This window comes from Arvicanthis niloticus, chromosome 6 (genome assembly GCF_011762505.2).
Source record: "Arvicanthis niloticus isolate mArvNil1 chromosome 6, mArvNil1.pat.X, whole genome shotgun sequence".
Classification (NCBI taxonomy): domain Eukaryota; kingdom Metazoa; phylum Chordata; class Mammalia; order Rodentia; family Muridae; genus Arvicanthis; species Arvicanthis niloticus.
Window position 1 is genome coordinate 106,648,788 of NC_047663.1, and position 14,200 is coordinate 106,662,987.

Genomic DNA, 14,200 nt, shown 5'->3' on the forward strand with positions numbered 1-14,200 from the left:
GGGTCCAGATGGGAACTGCACAAGGATCTGCACCTCCTCTCCTGCATCTGGTCAGCTAAGCCTTAAGAAAAGGTTTTCTACTCAATCAAAAGGAACAGAGAAGTAGAAGGCAACGGAGCAAGAAGCTGTCTTACATGACCTCTCGAACATGCCCACACATTCACCAAAATAAACTATATTCTAGGCCCCAGCTTAACTGAATTTGGGAGCCAGAAAAGTAACTACAACTGTAAAACGTTTCCAAACACACAACAACCAGAACCAATTGGATCCAAAATGTCTGTGGCAGTGTTTACCCATGCTGCATCAAGAAACTGCACTGCAGCCTTGGTTCTGAACACACAGAAGACATACTGTACACACCATCACACTACACAAGCTAGCACATACAGCCTCAAACAGTGACCTCAGATTCAGTGTCACCCACAGAAGTGTGTTTTTACTGTACACAATGTTTTCTGCTCCTACAGAAACATAATAATAGCTTAACACAGAAAACAACTTCCCATCACCACCCCTCAGCATGTGAGGACCATTCAGATTGTATTGTTAGAATGCTTAAGTGTGGGAGGGGATAGAGACAGGATCTTATGTGGTTCTGGTTATCCTTCAACTTGCTATATAACAAGAATATTGATCCTCTTACCTCCACTTCCCAAGTACTAGAATTATAGGCATGCACCACCATAGCTAGTTTTATGAGAGCCAGGTATGAACCTGGACCCGAACCTTACCACATGTAGGATCTACGTTTGCATTCACCTTGGACTTTCACGTCCCAATAAACCTCCATCATTATGATTTACCTAGGTTAGTATTTTTATTGCACTCAAAGTGGAATAAAAGCAAGCATAAAAGGAAACTTTTCAAACATAGAAATAGATGAAGACAAAGATGTAAGTCCAGTACGATCCACACACCTATAATCTCAGCACTCAGAAGCAGGTAGATCTGGGAGCTCAAGATGGCCCTAGCTGCAAAGTAAGCTTGAGCTGAATCTGTTTTGAGACATAAGCCTTTGCCTCAAAACAAAAAATAAAAACAAAACAACAAAAAATATATATATATAAAAATCAACACACATGAGCTGCCACACTAAGTGTTGTAGAAGCAGCCTAACCTAGTAAAAATCTAGAAAATGAAGGGCAACAGTGGCCAATGCATACACAAGGCAGCAGGCACAGCCATCAAAAAAGAACAGGAAGTTCTGAGGGGTGGGAAGGTCCTACACCTGGTTGTAATTTTCTAATAGATTTACAAGAAGTTAAATGGGAAACTGAGTAAAGACATCTAGGACCTTTGCAAAAGAGTATCTTAAAACTACATGTTAATAAACCTTGAAATAAACAATTTATTTTTTCTTATATTGTCCAAGATCCTAAAAGCTATTATTACATGGGAAGAAATTAAAATGGACATAAAGTATATTTTAAAAGGCTAAATTAGATTTAGTTATCAAAAAAATGCATACTAAGCCACAGTGCAATGCAGTCCACTCACTTGACTGGCTAAGAGTACAAAGCCCAACACCATCAAGTGCTGACATGAAGACAGAGCAACTAGAATTCTCATACAGTGCTCATGGGAAATAATGACTCAGCAACTGTGGAAAACTTCATACTCCCTTCTGAATTAAACATGCATTACCTCAGGACTCCCTAATCCTGCACCTATTTAAGATAATTAAAAAAAAATCTGCCCACATAAATGAATGCACATAGCAATTTTTTCCTAATACTCCAAAACTAGAAACCATCCCAACAGCATTCCTCAACAGACAAATGGGTACCCATACAATAAGATACTATTACTAAGCAAAGACCTGTATGATGGATGAATCTGAAAGATAATACATAGAATGAAGAAAGCTAGGTGCAGGACCTTGATGTGCTTAAAAGATAGCAAACTCAAGAGAGGAAGCAGGTATAGGAAGGTCAGGATGAGACTTACAGGAATCTGGAGGAGGCGTGCCACCACAACTTTATCTAAGTATATTCTTACATGTCTTTTACTGTGTATCTAAATTGTATACCAACAAAGGTTCAAACAGTGAGCACTACCGACTGTGCCCTGTTAAAAAGCCCAGATCTTTCCTCCTTAGAAACTGTTCGTACAGTACAGGTAAAAACTCTGCTAGGGTTTACCAATTTGTCATTTAAGACATCCCAAAATCTGAAACTCAGCCTTTTGTCCAAACTAATCTCAGCTTCTAACTTCCATGTGCCTGGGCTTGTGCTTGAGCAGGCTGAACCCACACCTGCCTCCATCCTCCTTCCTGTCCTTAACCTGACTGCCTACTGCTTTATGGGACATTCTCTGCTTCCCACCTGACCGGTCCTCTAGTGGCATCTGCTCCTCTGTCAACTCCACCTAGACACCACCTGGGTGTACACTGCAGGCACCATCCAGGGTTTTCCTTTGTGTGGCCTGCAAAGCTCCATTCCATTTCCACAGGCCGTAAGACAAATGTTCACCTGGACTAATACACCTCTAGTTTTTACTAGTTGAATCTGTAGCAACTAGGGAACAGCAGCTCAGAGCACATTCCCAGGCTCTCAGCAAACTCTCCTATTCAAAAGCAATCCCATGCACAAACATCAAAGGAATCCCCAAAGGCACCATGAGCACTGTAAACAACCTGGCTCCAAGACTTTCTAAACTAATCACCTGCTACATCAGTTCTTACACCTCTGCCTCAGCACAGTTAATCTACTCAGTGCACAAGAACACTTGGCTGCTACACAATGGTGCAGCCAGGTTCCCACCTGCTGCTCTCAGGGGCTATCCAGGCCTTGACCACCCTTCAGAGCCATTCACTTTTGTTCTCAGACACACATCTCTCACTGACCTGGAGCCTAAGAATAGACCAGGCTGGCTGGGCAGAGAGCCTTTTCTACCTCTCCAGCACAGAATTACAAGCATACATGCCTGACTTTCATATTTAAAAATGGCTTTATGCCAGGCAGTGTGGCACATGCCTTTAATCAGCACTGCTGGGAGGGAGTGGGGGCACAGGTAGACAGATCTCTGAGTTTGAGGCCAGCCTCATCTATAGCAGGAGTTCCAGGACAACCAAAATTACAGAGAAACCCTGTCTCGATAATAACAACAATATTTATTCATGTGTGTGTGTGTGTGTGCGCACATACCCATGCATGCATGCAGTACATGTGTAGAGGTCAGAAGACAATTGGTAGTTCTCTCTTTCCATTATGTAGGTCCTAGGCATCTACAAAGGCAGGTTGTCAAAGTTGGCAGCAAGCATTTTTCATCTGCTGAGCCATCTTGCCAAGCTCCATAGCTGACTTTTTAAATATGGGTTCTGAGACTCCAACTCTAGTCCTCAAGCTTGTGTACCAAATACTTTACCAATACGTGCTGTCTCCCTAGCCCTGTGACTAACACCGTCTAACCTATCTCCCCAGTCCTATGTAGCCATCTTCAACCTTTCATTATTCCTATTGCCTCCATGGATATCCATATTTCATGAGGATTTTGATCAACAAAGTAGACGGCACTATGTGCCTTCTCTCTTTATATTTCCTATACTGCAAAAAATAATAATTATGCACACAAAAGCAAGTGGATAAAAGTAATCTTGCCTCCATCCTGGTCATCCTCAGACAATATGAAAACGGACAGCAATCCACGTTGTTGAACAGTGCAATCCTGAGGTGAAGGGGCACTAGCACACCTAAAGTTGACAGGACTGTATCCTTAACAAAAACCAACACAAGAAACATGACAACAGTAAGTTTGTTCCAGGTCAACCTTGGCTACAGGAACTCTGTCTCAATCATTCCCCTTAAAAATAAGTAAGAGAGACAGCACATGAAAAGCCTTTTAAATGTATATCCAAAGTTAACAATCTAAACCACAACAGCACTGGCCTCCCAAGGGCCAAACAAAGAATCAGCTAACAGATTAAAGACAGATTTCCATTCTCTGATTAGTGTAACTCCTGGCGTCAGGCCAGGAAGGAGACCATATAAAAGCACAACTCTAAAACCATCACTTGTCCTACACAACCTACCGACAAGCACCTGAGCATTCTGCAGGTGGACATGTAAGAGGAACCCCAACCTTATGGAGACCCCAAAGACAGGAGGTTCTTCAAACAACCCGTAGAGGAGTCATGGCACTCCTCTGCACAGTCAGCAGCCCCTACAGCATCAGGCTTCTAAAGTTCAGAAACACTTGAGGCTGCTGGACCTTCCCACCCAAAACAACCAACTCACTTGCCAAGAATAGCAAAAGGCTATTTAAAAACAACAGTCCAGGGCTCCAAATATTGCTCAGCACTTAAGAGCGCTGGCTGTTCTTCCAGAGGACTGAGGTTCAATTCCTACCGCCTACTAAAAGCTAACAACCATACATGCATAACTCCACAGTTCCAGGGCACCTGACTGCCTCTTTGAGCCTCCATGGGCACCGGGTACACATATAGTGCACAAATACATGCAACGTACCCAGACACTTAAAATAAATAAAACCAGCTGGGCATGGTAGTGAGTGCCTCTAATCCCAGCACCCAGGACGAAGAGGCAGGTGGATCTTCACAAGTTCAAGGCCAGCCTGGTCTACAGTGAGTTCCAGGACAGGAAACCCTGTCAAAAAAAAAAAAAAAAAAAAAAAAAAAAAACCACCCAAAACTAGATAGATGGACGGATGGACGGATGGATGGATAGAACCACAACCTAAACTCATGAACCAGTGGTCTGAACAAATTATAGCCTAGAACAACTTGATAACACACTTCTGAACTGGGCCCAGGCAGTACACTGTTCCTAGGGAAACCTGGCCCAGTCCAGGAAAAGGAGCAAAGAGCAGTTCTAGTCAGCTCCAGAGCTATGGAAAGGGGTGAATAAAAGTAGTGAACAACTTTCGACCAAATGCCAGTAAACTAAGTAATACCGTGACTCTGCCAATAAATATGGTGACTCCTCGAATTAGGAGAGGGCTCTGCTCCTAACACTGGCTAGGCAAACTAGCTCAAGAGCACTCTGTTGTGAGCACTCTGTTCTAGTACAATTTCCTAGGAACTGGGCTGCATAGGTCACACATCCTGACTTCTTACTCTATAATGTGCTCACTCTGGTGAGCATGGGAGAACAGGAGAGGTAGAAGAGAGGATGAAGAGCAGGCCACCACCAGCCCCGTCTGCTGCTGGTAAGGGGAGAAGAATGAGCTTCTTGACTGGGCCTAGGATTCAGGACAGCTCAGCTGCAGCTCAGCTCTGGGGCAAAAGGACAACTCAGTTTCTGCTGAGCCACAAAGCAATCTCCTTGCAAACAGTTTACAGCCTTCTCATCCGTCCAGAGTATACACTGTCCTTGAAAGATAAAAACTGGTATTTCCCCACTGTCCCCTGAAACCAAAGCCTAGATACCTCTGAGCTTGCTCAAAGCACAAACAGAATGCAAATCGACCCAAAACCAAAGCCAAGGACTGCGGCAGCCCTGGGCTAGCACACTACCCTGGAAAATAAATGCTCCTTCAAAGCAGCCCTTTGAAGTTCTTTATCAATTTAATGCAGGTCTCACACAAATGCTACCACACACTCTTGCAGTTAAGCAGACTTCGCTCCTCTTTGCAGACACATTTAAGTGAACAATTTTCAGCATGCCTAATAAGTTACTCCTAAAAAATAATTAAAAGACTGTCAATGTCATGCAAGAGTTGCTAGAAAAAGAGACGGAACCTAAAAATAGAAGCACAGGACAGCCCCCATATCTTAGTTGTAGCCTGAGGGCAGAATAATGTTTCTTTATAACCATAAGCCCCAAAGCCTGCTAGGGTGAGCTCCACAGCTTGCCATTCACTACAGACAGCAACCTGGCACAGGGACACAGAATCCCAGGGGCACATGACAGTGGAGTCTCCAGTAGCTGGCCCCACAGTTCTACCACACTCTCAACTCCTACACAGAAGAAAAGCTGGCTTCACTTCATGACTTAACCAAAAAGTGCACAACACATAAAACATGCAAGACTCTTTTTCCTATGACCACCCATCCAAACCAAGCTCTCAGTGAAGCATCCAGAAAGCAGCATGACCAGGAACAGGATCAAAATCTTACTGGGGTGGAGGGGGTAAAACTCCCTCCCCACCCACAGTCCTGGAAGACACAATTCCAGGCTAGTAGAAGTAAACTCATACCAGGCTATGAAGAACATAAACATAAGCACCTCTCCAGCTTCCATAGCTTGCTCACATGAATTGGGACCCACAAATTCTGAAGCTGAGTATAGAAGGGAAACCTCATTTACAACAATGAATGGAAGGACACTAGACCTCCTAACACCAACACGATGTGCATGCTGCTAGCAGAGGCCCTGTCTCAAGTCATGGGGTCATCTAGGCTCAAGCCCATGTTGGGCCTCACTCCTGCTCCTCCAGTCTTCAAGTGACCAATCTTAGTGATTCTAAAACCCGAAAGCCCATCTGCCCCATTATTTGATGAGGCAACAAGACCTCATAAGCAAGGTGGTACTGGAACAAAACTAAATACAGCAGGAGCCAACCATGAGAAAGGAAACGCATCTCTAGAAACCATGACCAAGCTGAATGCCAAGGCCAAACAAAGCTAAACACACTCACCCTGTAAGGAAACAGAATCTAAGTAAACCACTTCCACATGCCAACCTTAAAAAACCACACAGGTTAAAACAATACACATACACAGGAGTGAAAACTTACAGACAGGATGAGGAGCTATGCCTAAGAATGCACCATGACATGTGGTGGGCTAGCCTTGGTGAAACACTACACAGTGGAGAAAAGAACGCTGGGAGTTAGGTTGAACCTAAGAACAACTAGAGGGTTGGAGAGCTGGCCCAGTGGTTAAGAGCACTGGCTGCTCTTCCAGAGGACTCAAGTTCAATTCCCAGCACCCAAGTGGCAGCTCACAGCTGTGTAGCTCCTTATCCAGGAAACCTGACATCTGTCACACAGAAATACATGCAGTCAAAACACCAATGTACATAAAAATTTTTTTAAAAAAAGTGAAATACAAAAAATGAACACATGACTTTAATTCCAGCACTCAGGAGACAAGAGGCATATGGATCTGAGTTCAAAGCCAGATTGGTCTACATGGGAAATTGCATGGCAGATACTGTCTCCTAAAAAACAAAAAACAAACAAACAAACAAACAAACAAAACAAAACCACACACACACACACAAAACCCGAATGCTATAGCTTAGAATAATGCCAAGCAAAGCAATGGCAAACATAAGGGGTGGGGCAGAGTGGGCTGTGTGGAGCTAGCAAACGAGCGGGTAAGATGGAAGGCCAGGCACTCACTAACTGCTCTAGTTAAGTAGCAGACCCCTTTTCTCAATTGCATTTGGGTCTCGGGGTGGGGGTGTTCAAGACAGGGTTTCTCTGTGTTGCCTCCAGATTGTTGGGATTAAAAGCACAGGCTACCACCACCCGGTTTCTTCAATCACACTTTTTTAAGTCAGATAAAGCCAGGTACACAGGAGTGTTTCCTCACCACCATGCAAAATCTGAAACTCAACAAAAACAGTGACCAAGAATTATAAAACTGAAAACTGTAAAAGAATTTCTCCCTCACAGCTAGTTTTACATCACAGCATCAAATTAAAAATAAAGCAGTTTATTTAATCCCAAGACTAACAAAACAGTTTGTCCTTATGACTAGTTGGAGGCCACAGAGAACACCTGCTTAGCAAGCTTTCCAAAGTGATCACCTAACCCTTTCCTAAAAGGGTTATATCCCAGTAACCCAGTCTTCAGGTAACGTTTTTGCCTGCACAAGGGCAATTTATGCTTCATTTATCATAGTCTTATGTCTAAAGCATACTGGAGCTTCCTGGTCAACTCACTACCAGCAGCAAAGTTCCCAGAGCACCAAACCAGAACGTCTTAATCCTACTAAGCATATTAGGCTTCATAAATGGGGTTTCATTACAAGGTTACCTTGTTCTCCACAATAGGAATTAACCAAAGGAGATAATGGTTTCCTCACAATCTGTGTTACACATAATTTATCTTTGCAGTATTCAATAGCTCGTGTTCTGTTAAGCACTAAATTTCATAATATATAAACCAGATTGGCTGGGACTCTAGTTTGAGAGTCCAAGTTTCAAACTGCCCAGCCTTCTAGTCACCCTGAATCAGTAAGGAATAGCTAGGCAGTATTGAGGTAAGTAAGAGTCCTTCTTGGAGTCAGAGGACCAGTCCAGTCGCCAGAGAATAACACTGCACATGATAGGCACCCTCCACCCACCCGAGACTCAGAGCACGGATGACACGCGAGCGCAGTCCCGTGCCTGGACCGACTCTGGGCTACCTCAGCGCTCGCTCACCTGGGTCTCCGCCAGAACAGCAAGACTTGAACTGACACCACGCGAAGGCGCGCCTTGGCCCTGTCACCGGCCTCATTCTAAACCTTGGCTCTGTCTCAATTCCTTGGCCCTAGACCTTATAACCCCCTCCCGAGCGTCCCATCCCACACCCCCAGACGCGTCAGATCCCCTCTGGTCCCAACCTGCCCAGTCCGTTCAGCGTCCTAACCTCTCTGGTCTTATCGCCTGGCATGTCAGTCCCCTTTTCTGACCACTCTGGTCTCATAGCTGGTCTAGTCCTCTCCCCGGCTGTCTCCCTCTGGTCCCATTCTGCGGCCGTCGCGTTCCCCTTCTGGTCCCATCCCCCGTCCCAGTCCGACCCCGGTTCTGGTCCCATCCCCCGGCTCCCGCACCCGTCCGACACCTCCCGGTCGCATCCGAAACCACTGCGTCCCCCGTCGGCTCCCCTCTAGTACCATCCTGGAACCGGATTCGTTCCCCGTCCGTCGCCCCGTAATGCCATCCCCCGACCCTGGACCCCGCCGCGCCCGCCCACCTAGGCCGTAGGCCTTCGCACAGATCCACTGCAGGTTGGCGGCGATCTTGGCCCGCGCCGCGTCGTAGCGGTCCAGCGGCACCAGGTCGGCGCCCTCCGGGGGCGCTTCCATCCTCCTCCAGCCTTCGGCAGCAGAGCGACCGCCCGCGTCCACCATCTGCAGACAAAGGCCGCGGCGGCCCGGCCGCAACAAAGACGCCGCCGCCCTCCCGCGCCGCCCGCCCGGGCGCACGGCCCTTACTTCACGGCCGCCGCCGCCACCCAGGCTGCTGCTGCATGCTGCGGGCGCCGAGCCGAGGCCGAGAAGGCGCCGAGCGGGCCGGGCAGGCGGCAGCGGGCAAGCGGCGGCGGGCAAGCGCCGGCCAAGGCAGGCGCGGGGCAGGCGCGGGGCAGGCGCGGGGCAGGCGCGGTGCGAGCACGGGCTGGGGGCGGCGGCGGCGCGTGCGCGGCCCCGGAGAAGCGGCAGCTGAGGCGGCGGCCAACGGGTGGGAGCTAACGCGCCGCCGCCGCGTCACGCAGGCGCACTTACCGCCTCCCGCAGCCCCACCTTTCTCCGCAAGCGCAGTAGACACCGCCCCGTAACGCCCCCTGCTCGCCCCGCCCTCCTCCTACAAGCTCCGTACCTGTCCCCTTCTTCGGACGCTCTAGACACACCCCCAGCCCCGCCCCCAGTCTTGGTCCTCTGCTGTCGCAGTGGACACGCCCCTCTAACAGCCCTGTCCGGATTCTTAGTAGCTGTGGACACACCCTCTGCACCGCCTCTACTTCGTCCTCAAGGCTGTAGACTCGCTTGTCCATCAAGCTCCTTCCCCTCCCCCCCGCTACAATGGACACGCCCCTGACACGCCCTTGTCTGGATCCCGCGCAGGCGCAGTATTCTCTTCGGATGGCTAGCCTGTTTCCCAGCAACTTGAGAGACTAGTCTCCGGCACTGCCTATTGATTGATTGAGCCTCATTCCTGCGTCCAAGGACTGATTGGTCTCTACCTCTGCCAAAGCCAACTCCCTGAGAACTGAGCGCCCTTAGTCTGCACGGGCGCTGCGTCTGTGAACAGAGATGCCGAGAGACGTCTCCGCCGAGACTGGCAGAGTGTGCGCGGCTCGGCAACCGCACCTGAGATTTGCCCAAAGAAACAATCCCCGCAGCTCTCGGGAGTCTGGAGCAACCGCGAGCCCCTCCTCCTTTCCGGTGGGCACTAGCAGATCTCTCACCCAGGTTTGGCGCCTAAGGGAAATGGATGCCTGCCTAGGACCATTGTCTCGTGTGACCTGCATTTTAATGCTTGAAAGGAGCAATAGTATATTTGTGAAACCTGGTTGCGGAAGGAGAAAGATCGCTGGAGAGCGGATCGCGCACCAGCCCGAGAAGCCGCGGGAAACCTCCGCCCCGGGCGTGGGTGGCCTTACTGACCATCATCTGCAAGCTTCAAGGTGCTTAACTTCTGTCATTGTCAGAGCTGTCCTACCCATAAAGAAGGCAGTAGGTAGAATGAATGCTGTACCGGTACCCATCCCTCAGGTGCCGAGGAAAGAGTGCATGTAATCAGATCAAGCCACGGATGAGCCTGGGTATAGTATCCGATGTTTGTAATCCCTCCACTGGGGAGATGGCGGCAGGAGGATCTTGATGAAATTCAAGGCCGGCTTCAGCTACTGGAGATGAGACTCTGTCTCAAAAAACAAAACAAACAAAAAAATGGATAGAGGCTTCATGTGGCAAGTATCTTGAATCCCAGCACTTGGGAGGCAGAAGCAAGTGCATCTCAGTGACTTCAGAGCCTATTTCTAATCGAGTTCCAGGTCAGCCAAAACCACATAGTGAGACCCTGTTTTAAATAAAATGAAATAAAAACTGGCTAGGACTGGGTATCCACGGAGAGACAGAAGAGGACATTTGGACAGAAAAGGGTAAGAAGCAAGCCTGGTGTCTGTCCTAGAAGCAGTAGAATGGGCTGCTATCATAGGCTGATCCAAACCCCAGTGTTTAAAAACAGCAAGGCTCAGAACTTGGGGCCAAAGGTGGTGGGACAGCAGAACTTGGCCCGACTGGGGTGTGGGGTAGGTGATACCAGGCAGGTAGCAGGACAAACCTGAGAAAAATAGGAGAGAGAGGAAAAGGGGCCAGGGATGGTGGTCTGATGTGCTGGCCTTGTATTCTGCAGCTCTGAGGAACCCATTGCTAGTTCAGTGGTCTCAGACATGTGGGTAGAGAACATTCTTACCTCCTTCCAGCCTTGTCTAGAGCTCTAGTGCCCTGTGGAATAGCAGGGGAAAGCAGACTCCTTGCCTTGTGACCTGGAGGAAGCATCCAGTTTGCACTGACTGTGATGCTGTCCGTTTTAATAGGTGTCCCTTGTCAAGCTCAGGAAACCCATCTATTCTACATCTGTGTCGTCTCTTTTCCTTGTGAAACTGGGAGGTTTTGTCAAGGGCTTTGTTTTGTACCTGATGGTCATGTAGAGGCTTTTATTCTGTCTGTGGTATATAACATTGTATAACTCAGTCCCCTGTAGTCTGGAAGAAACTCCACTTGGCACGGAGCATAATTCTTTTATACATACCTACCTAGCTTTGTTTGCTGTGTCTTGAGTGTTCATGGCAGATTGTAGTCCGAAGTTTGCCTGCGTTGTCCGCGACTGGCTTTAGTAGCACATTGCTAGTGGCCAAGTAAAATAAGTTGGGAGTGTTCCTTCTGTGTTCTGGCTTTAGTTTGGCTTGATTATTTGAGCCAAGGCCTTACTGCCATGCTGGTCTGGAACTCATTCTGTGGATCCCGCTAACCTCCAATTCCTGTATTCTTCCTGCTCAGCCTCCCACAGTGTTAAGAGTGTACATGTGTACCAGCATGCTTGGCCCTTCTCACAGGTTTGGGAAGAGTTGGTCCAAACTTTCTAAGTATCTAAAACCCCTACCTTGATCTCGCCTCAGTAGCTGGCTCGTGGTGCAGAGAGTGATATGAGTGTATGTGCCATGTGCACTTGAGGCAGTCATAAAATAGCTTTTTGGAGTCTGCTTTCCTCTTCCTCAGTGGATTCCAGGGACTGTAGTAAGTATGTTGGTCTCTTTAACAGACACAGAGAGAGACAGACAGACAGAGAGATGATATGGGAATGTGTTTTTGTTTTAATCCCAAGTATGGGATATAGGGTTGCTTCAGATTGTCCATAGCAGCTGACTGTGATTTGCCTCATGCTTTAGCAGGGGTGTGATTTTGCCAGCGGCAGATAGTTTCTGTGATTGTGTTTTTGGAATTCCAGGGACTTTTCAGAGGCTGTATAAATGCTTGGGCCCCGAGAGTTTGTGTTGTGGGCTGTTGGTTGGATGCCACTGGTTATAGCTTGTTAAGTAGTCATGTGCAAAAGAAGAAAGAAGAAATTAGATATCCTGACAGTGAAGATCAACATTGTGCTGAGAAACTCTACACCCTAGTCAGCAGGAAGTCATCTAGCTATAGCACTGCCCCCTTTCCTACCTGACTTCATTTGGGATTTCTGTCCCCTCTAACCTTCTTTCCCTCCTACGTAGTGTTAGGGGGTTGAAAGGGTGGAAGAAAAAAGGACCCACAAAGTCGCCAGAGTCCAGCTATAAGGGACCAGACACGTTGAGTCAGTGGGTAGCCTTTCAGACAGACTTTGTTCCTTGCTGTACAGCGGCTCAGATCACCTGTTTCTTCAGTCAAGTTCCATGTTTTGTGTCTTTCTAGAAAGTTGTCCATTTTATCCAAGTGCAGGGGTTTGGGCCTAACCAAGATTCAAAGGCAAGGGAGGAGAAAGAAGTTGGTTCAGGAATCGGGAGAGTGACTTTTGGTTTTGATGATGACTTACTATCCCTGACAGACACTTTTGTGGAACAAAGGACTGAAGGGACAGGCATCTCACAATGAGTACTTGCATCCTCTATTTGTTATCTTTCTTCCTTTTGTTGTTTTGTTTGCTATGACCAAATACAAATGGCAGCTTAGGGGAGGAAGGGCTTATTTTGGCTCACAGTCAGAATTCATCATGACAGGGGAGGGATGGCAGCAGGAACGTGACGTGGCCGAAAGGAATGCTCAACTGGTGACTTCATTTTTATTCAGTCTGGATCACCACCCTATAGGATGGTGCCACCCACATTCAGGGTGGATTGTCTCACCTCAGTTAAACCTCTCTGGAAATGCCCTCATAGACATGTCCAGGAGTTTTTCTCATATATGATTCTAAATCCCCCAAAGTTGACAATCAACTTAACCCCTTTTAGAAAATTTGAGGTAAAGTGAACAGAAGAATAGGGAAGACATGGGATATTGTTACTATAAAGGCAAACAGAGGCCCTTGAGGGCATGGGATACAGTTGCTATAACAGAGAGACAAGGCCAAGGGAGGCATGGATACAATACCATAAGGGAGAGCAGAAACCCAATCATGGAACAGTACTGTACTGCTGTTCTTTGAGCGGAATTTGCTGCCAGGTTTATCAGATCAACTCTGGAAGAAGGGAGTGAGAACGGTCATTGGACCCTTGCCTGAGATTCCAGCTGCTCTCTGCAGCATTCCCAGCCATTTGTAATAATGCTCTGATTGCAGGTGGCCTAGTGGTCTCAGAAGGTGACTGAAAAGATTACTGAAGGTGGAGACTTCCATCTCTGTACCCATGAGGAAGCCAACCATGATGGGTAAAGACTCTCTGGTGAAAAGTCAGGTATAGTGTCTCATGCCTTTAATCCAAGCATTCTGAGTTAGGGACTAACCTACTACATAGCAGATTCCATGACAGCTAGATGTACCTTAAAAAAGATTCTGATGCAGCTGCTTTGGAGTCCCACACTTTTTATAAGGAGCACTTCACCCATGTTCTGTAAGTAAAGCCAAATAAATTCATTGGTTCTGACAGTGAACTTTGTTTGTCTCTGGGGCCTTACCCTGATGAAGAGGGGATCGGTGTTGTCTCCCCAGGAAAAGAATTCTCACAATAGGTGCAGTTTCAGTACAGATAGCCAAGATCTGGATGTCAAACTCAAAAATCCACCTGCCTCTGCCTCCCCAGTGCTGGGATTAAAGGCATCTGCCACCATGTCCAGCTGTGCCAAGTCTGTTTTAAGACTGGGAAGATTCCATCATTGGGATGCCCACTGATATACTGGAACAATAAGAAGATCTGGTGCTGGATAGGACAGCAGAGTGCTGGCATCATACAATTGGGCAGAAGCCTAGCAGAGAGGGCCTTCCTCCCTCTTCAGCATCAGGAAAGAAAGCAGGAGGTGTAGGGGCAGGAAGGTTGACGAGGGTGGGTGCTAGCTAGTTCTGTACTGGTAGCAGAGCAAGGGCACTATGGGTTACATGCAGAAAAG

The 14,200-nt window shown here is 47.5% G+C and overlaps 1 protein-coding gene and 1 long non-coding RNA gene across 7 annotated transcripts in view; one reads left to right on the forward strand and one right to left on the reverse strand.

Moving 5' to 3' along the window:
• Camsap1 (calmodulin regulated spectrin associated protein 1) overlaps positions 1–9,268 on the reverse strand; it is a 63,790-nt gene extending 54,522 nt beyond the window's left edge. For 2 of the 6 annotated variants that reach the window (XM_034505361.2, XM_034505364.2), the window contains exon 1: positions 8,872–9,268. In XM_034505361.2, coding sequence (XP_034361252.1) covers positions 8,872–9,028 — 157 coding nt within the window. In that variant the 5' untranslated portion in view covers positions 9,029–9,268. The remainder of the gene's footprint in view (positions 1–8,871) is intronic. The other 4 variants (XM_034505367.3, XM_034505363.2, XM_034505366.2 and 1 more) reach the window with 3 other exon arrangements.
• Positions 9,269–9,748: 480 nt separating this feature from the next.
• On the forward strand, positions 9,749–13,747 carry LOC143442909 (uncharacterized). The gene is made up of 2 exons (XR_013111534.1): positions 9,749–10,779; positions 13,437–13,747. It is a non-coding gene; the product is annotated as an uncharacterized LOC143442909 (long non-coding RNA).
• The last annotated feature ends 453 nt before the right edge of the window (positions 13,748–14,200 follow it).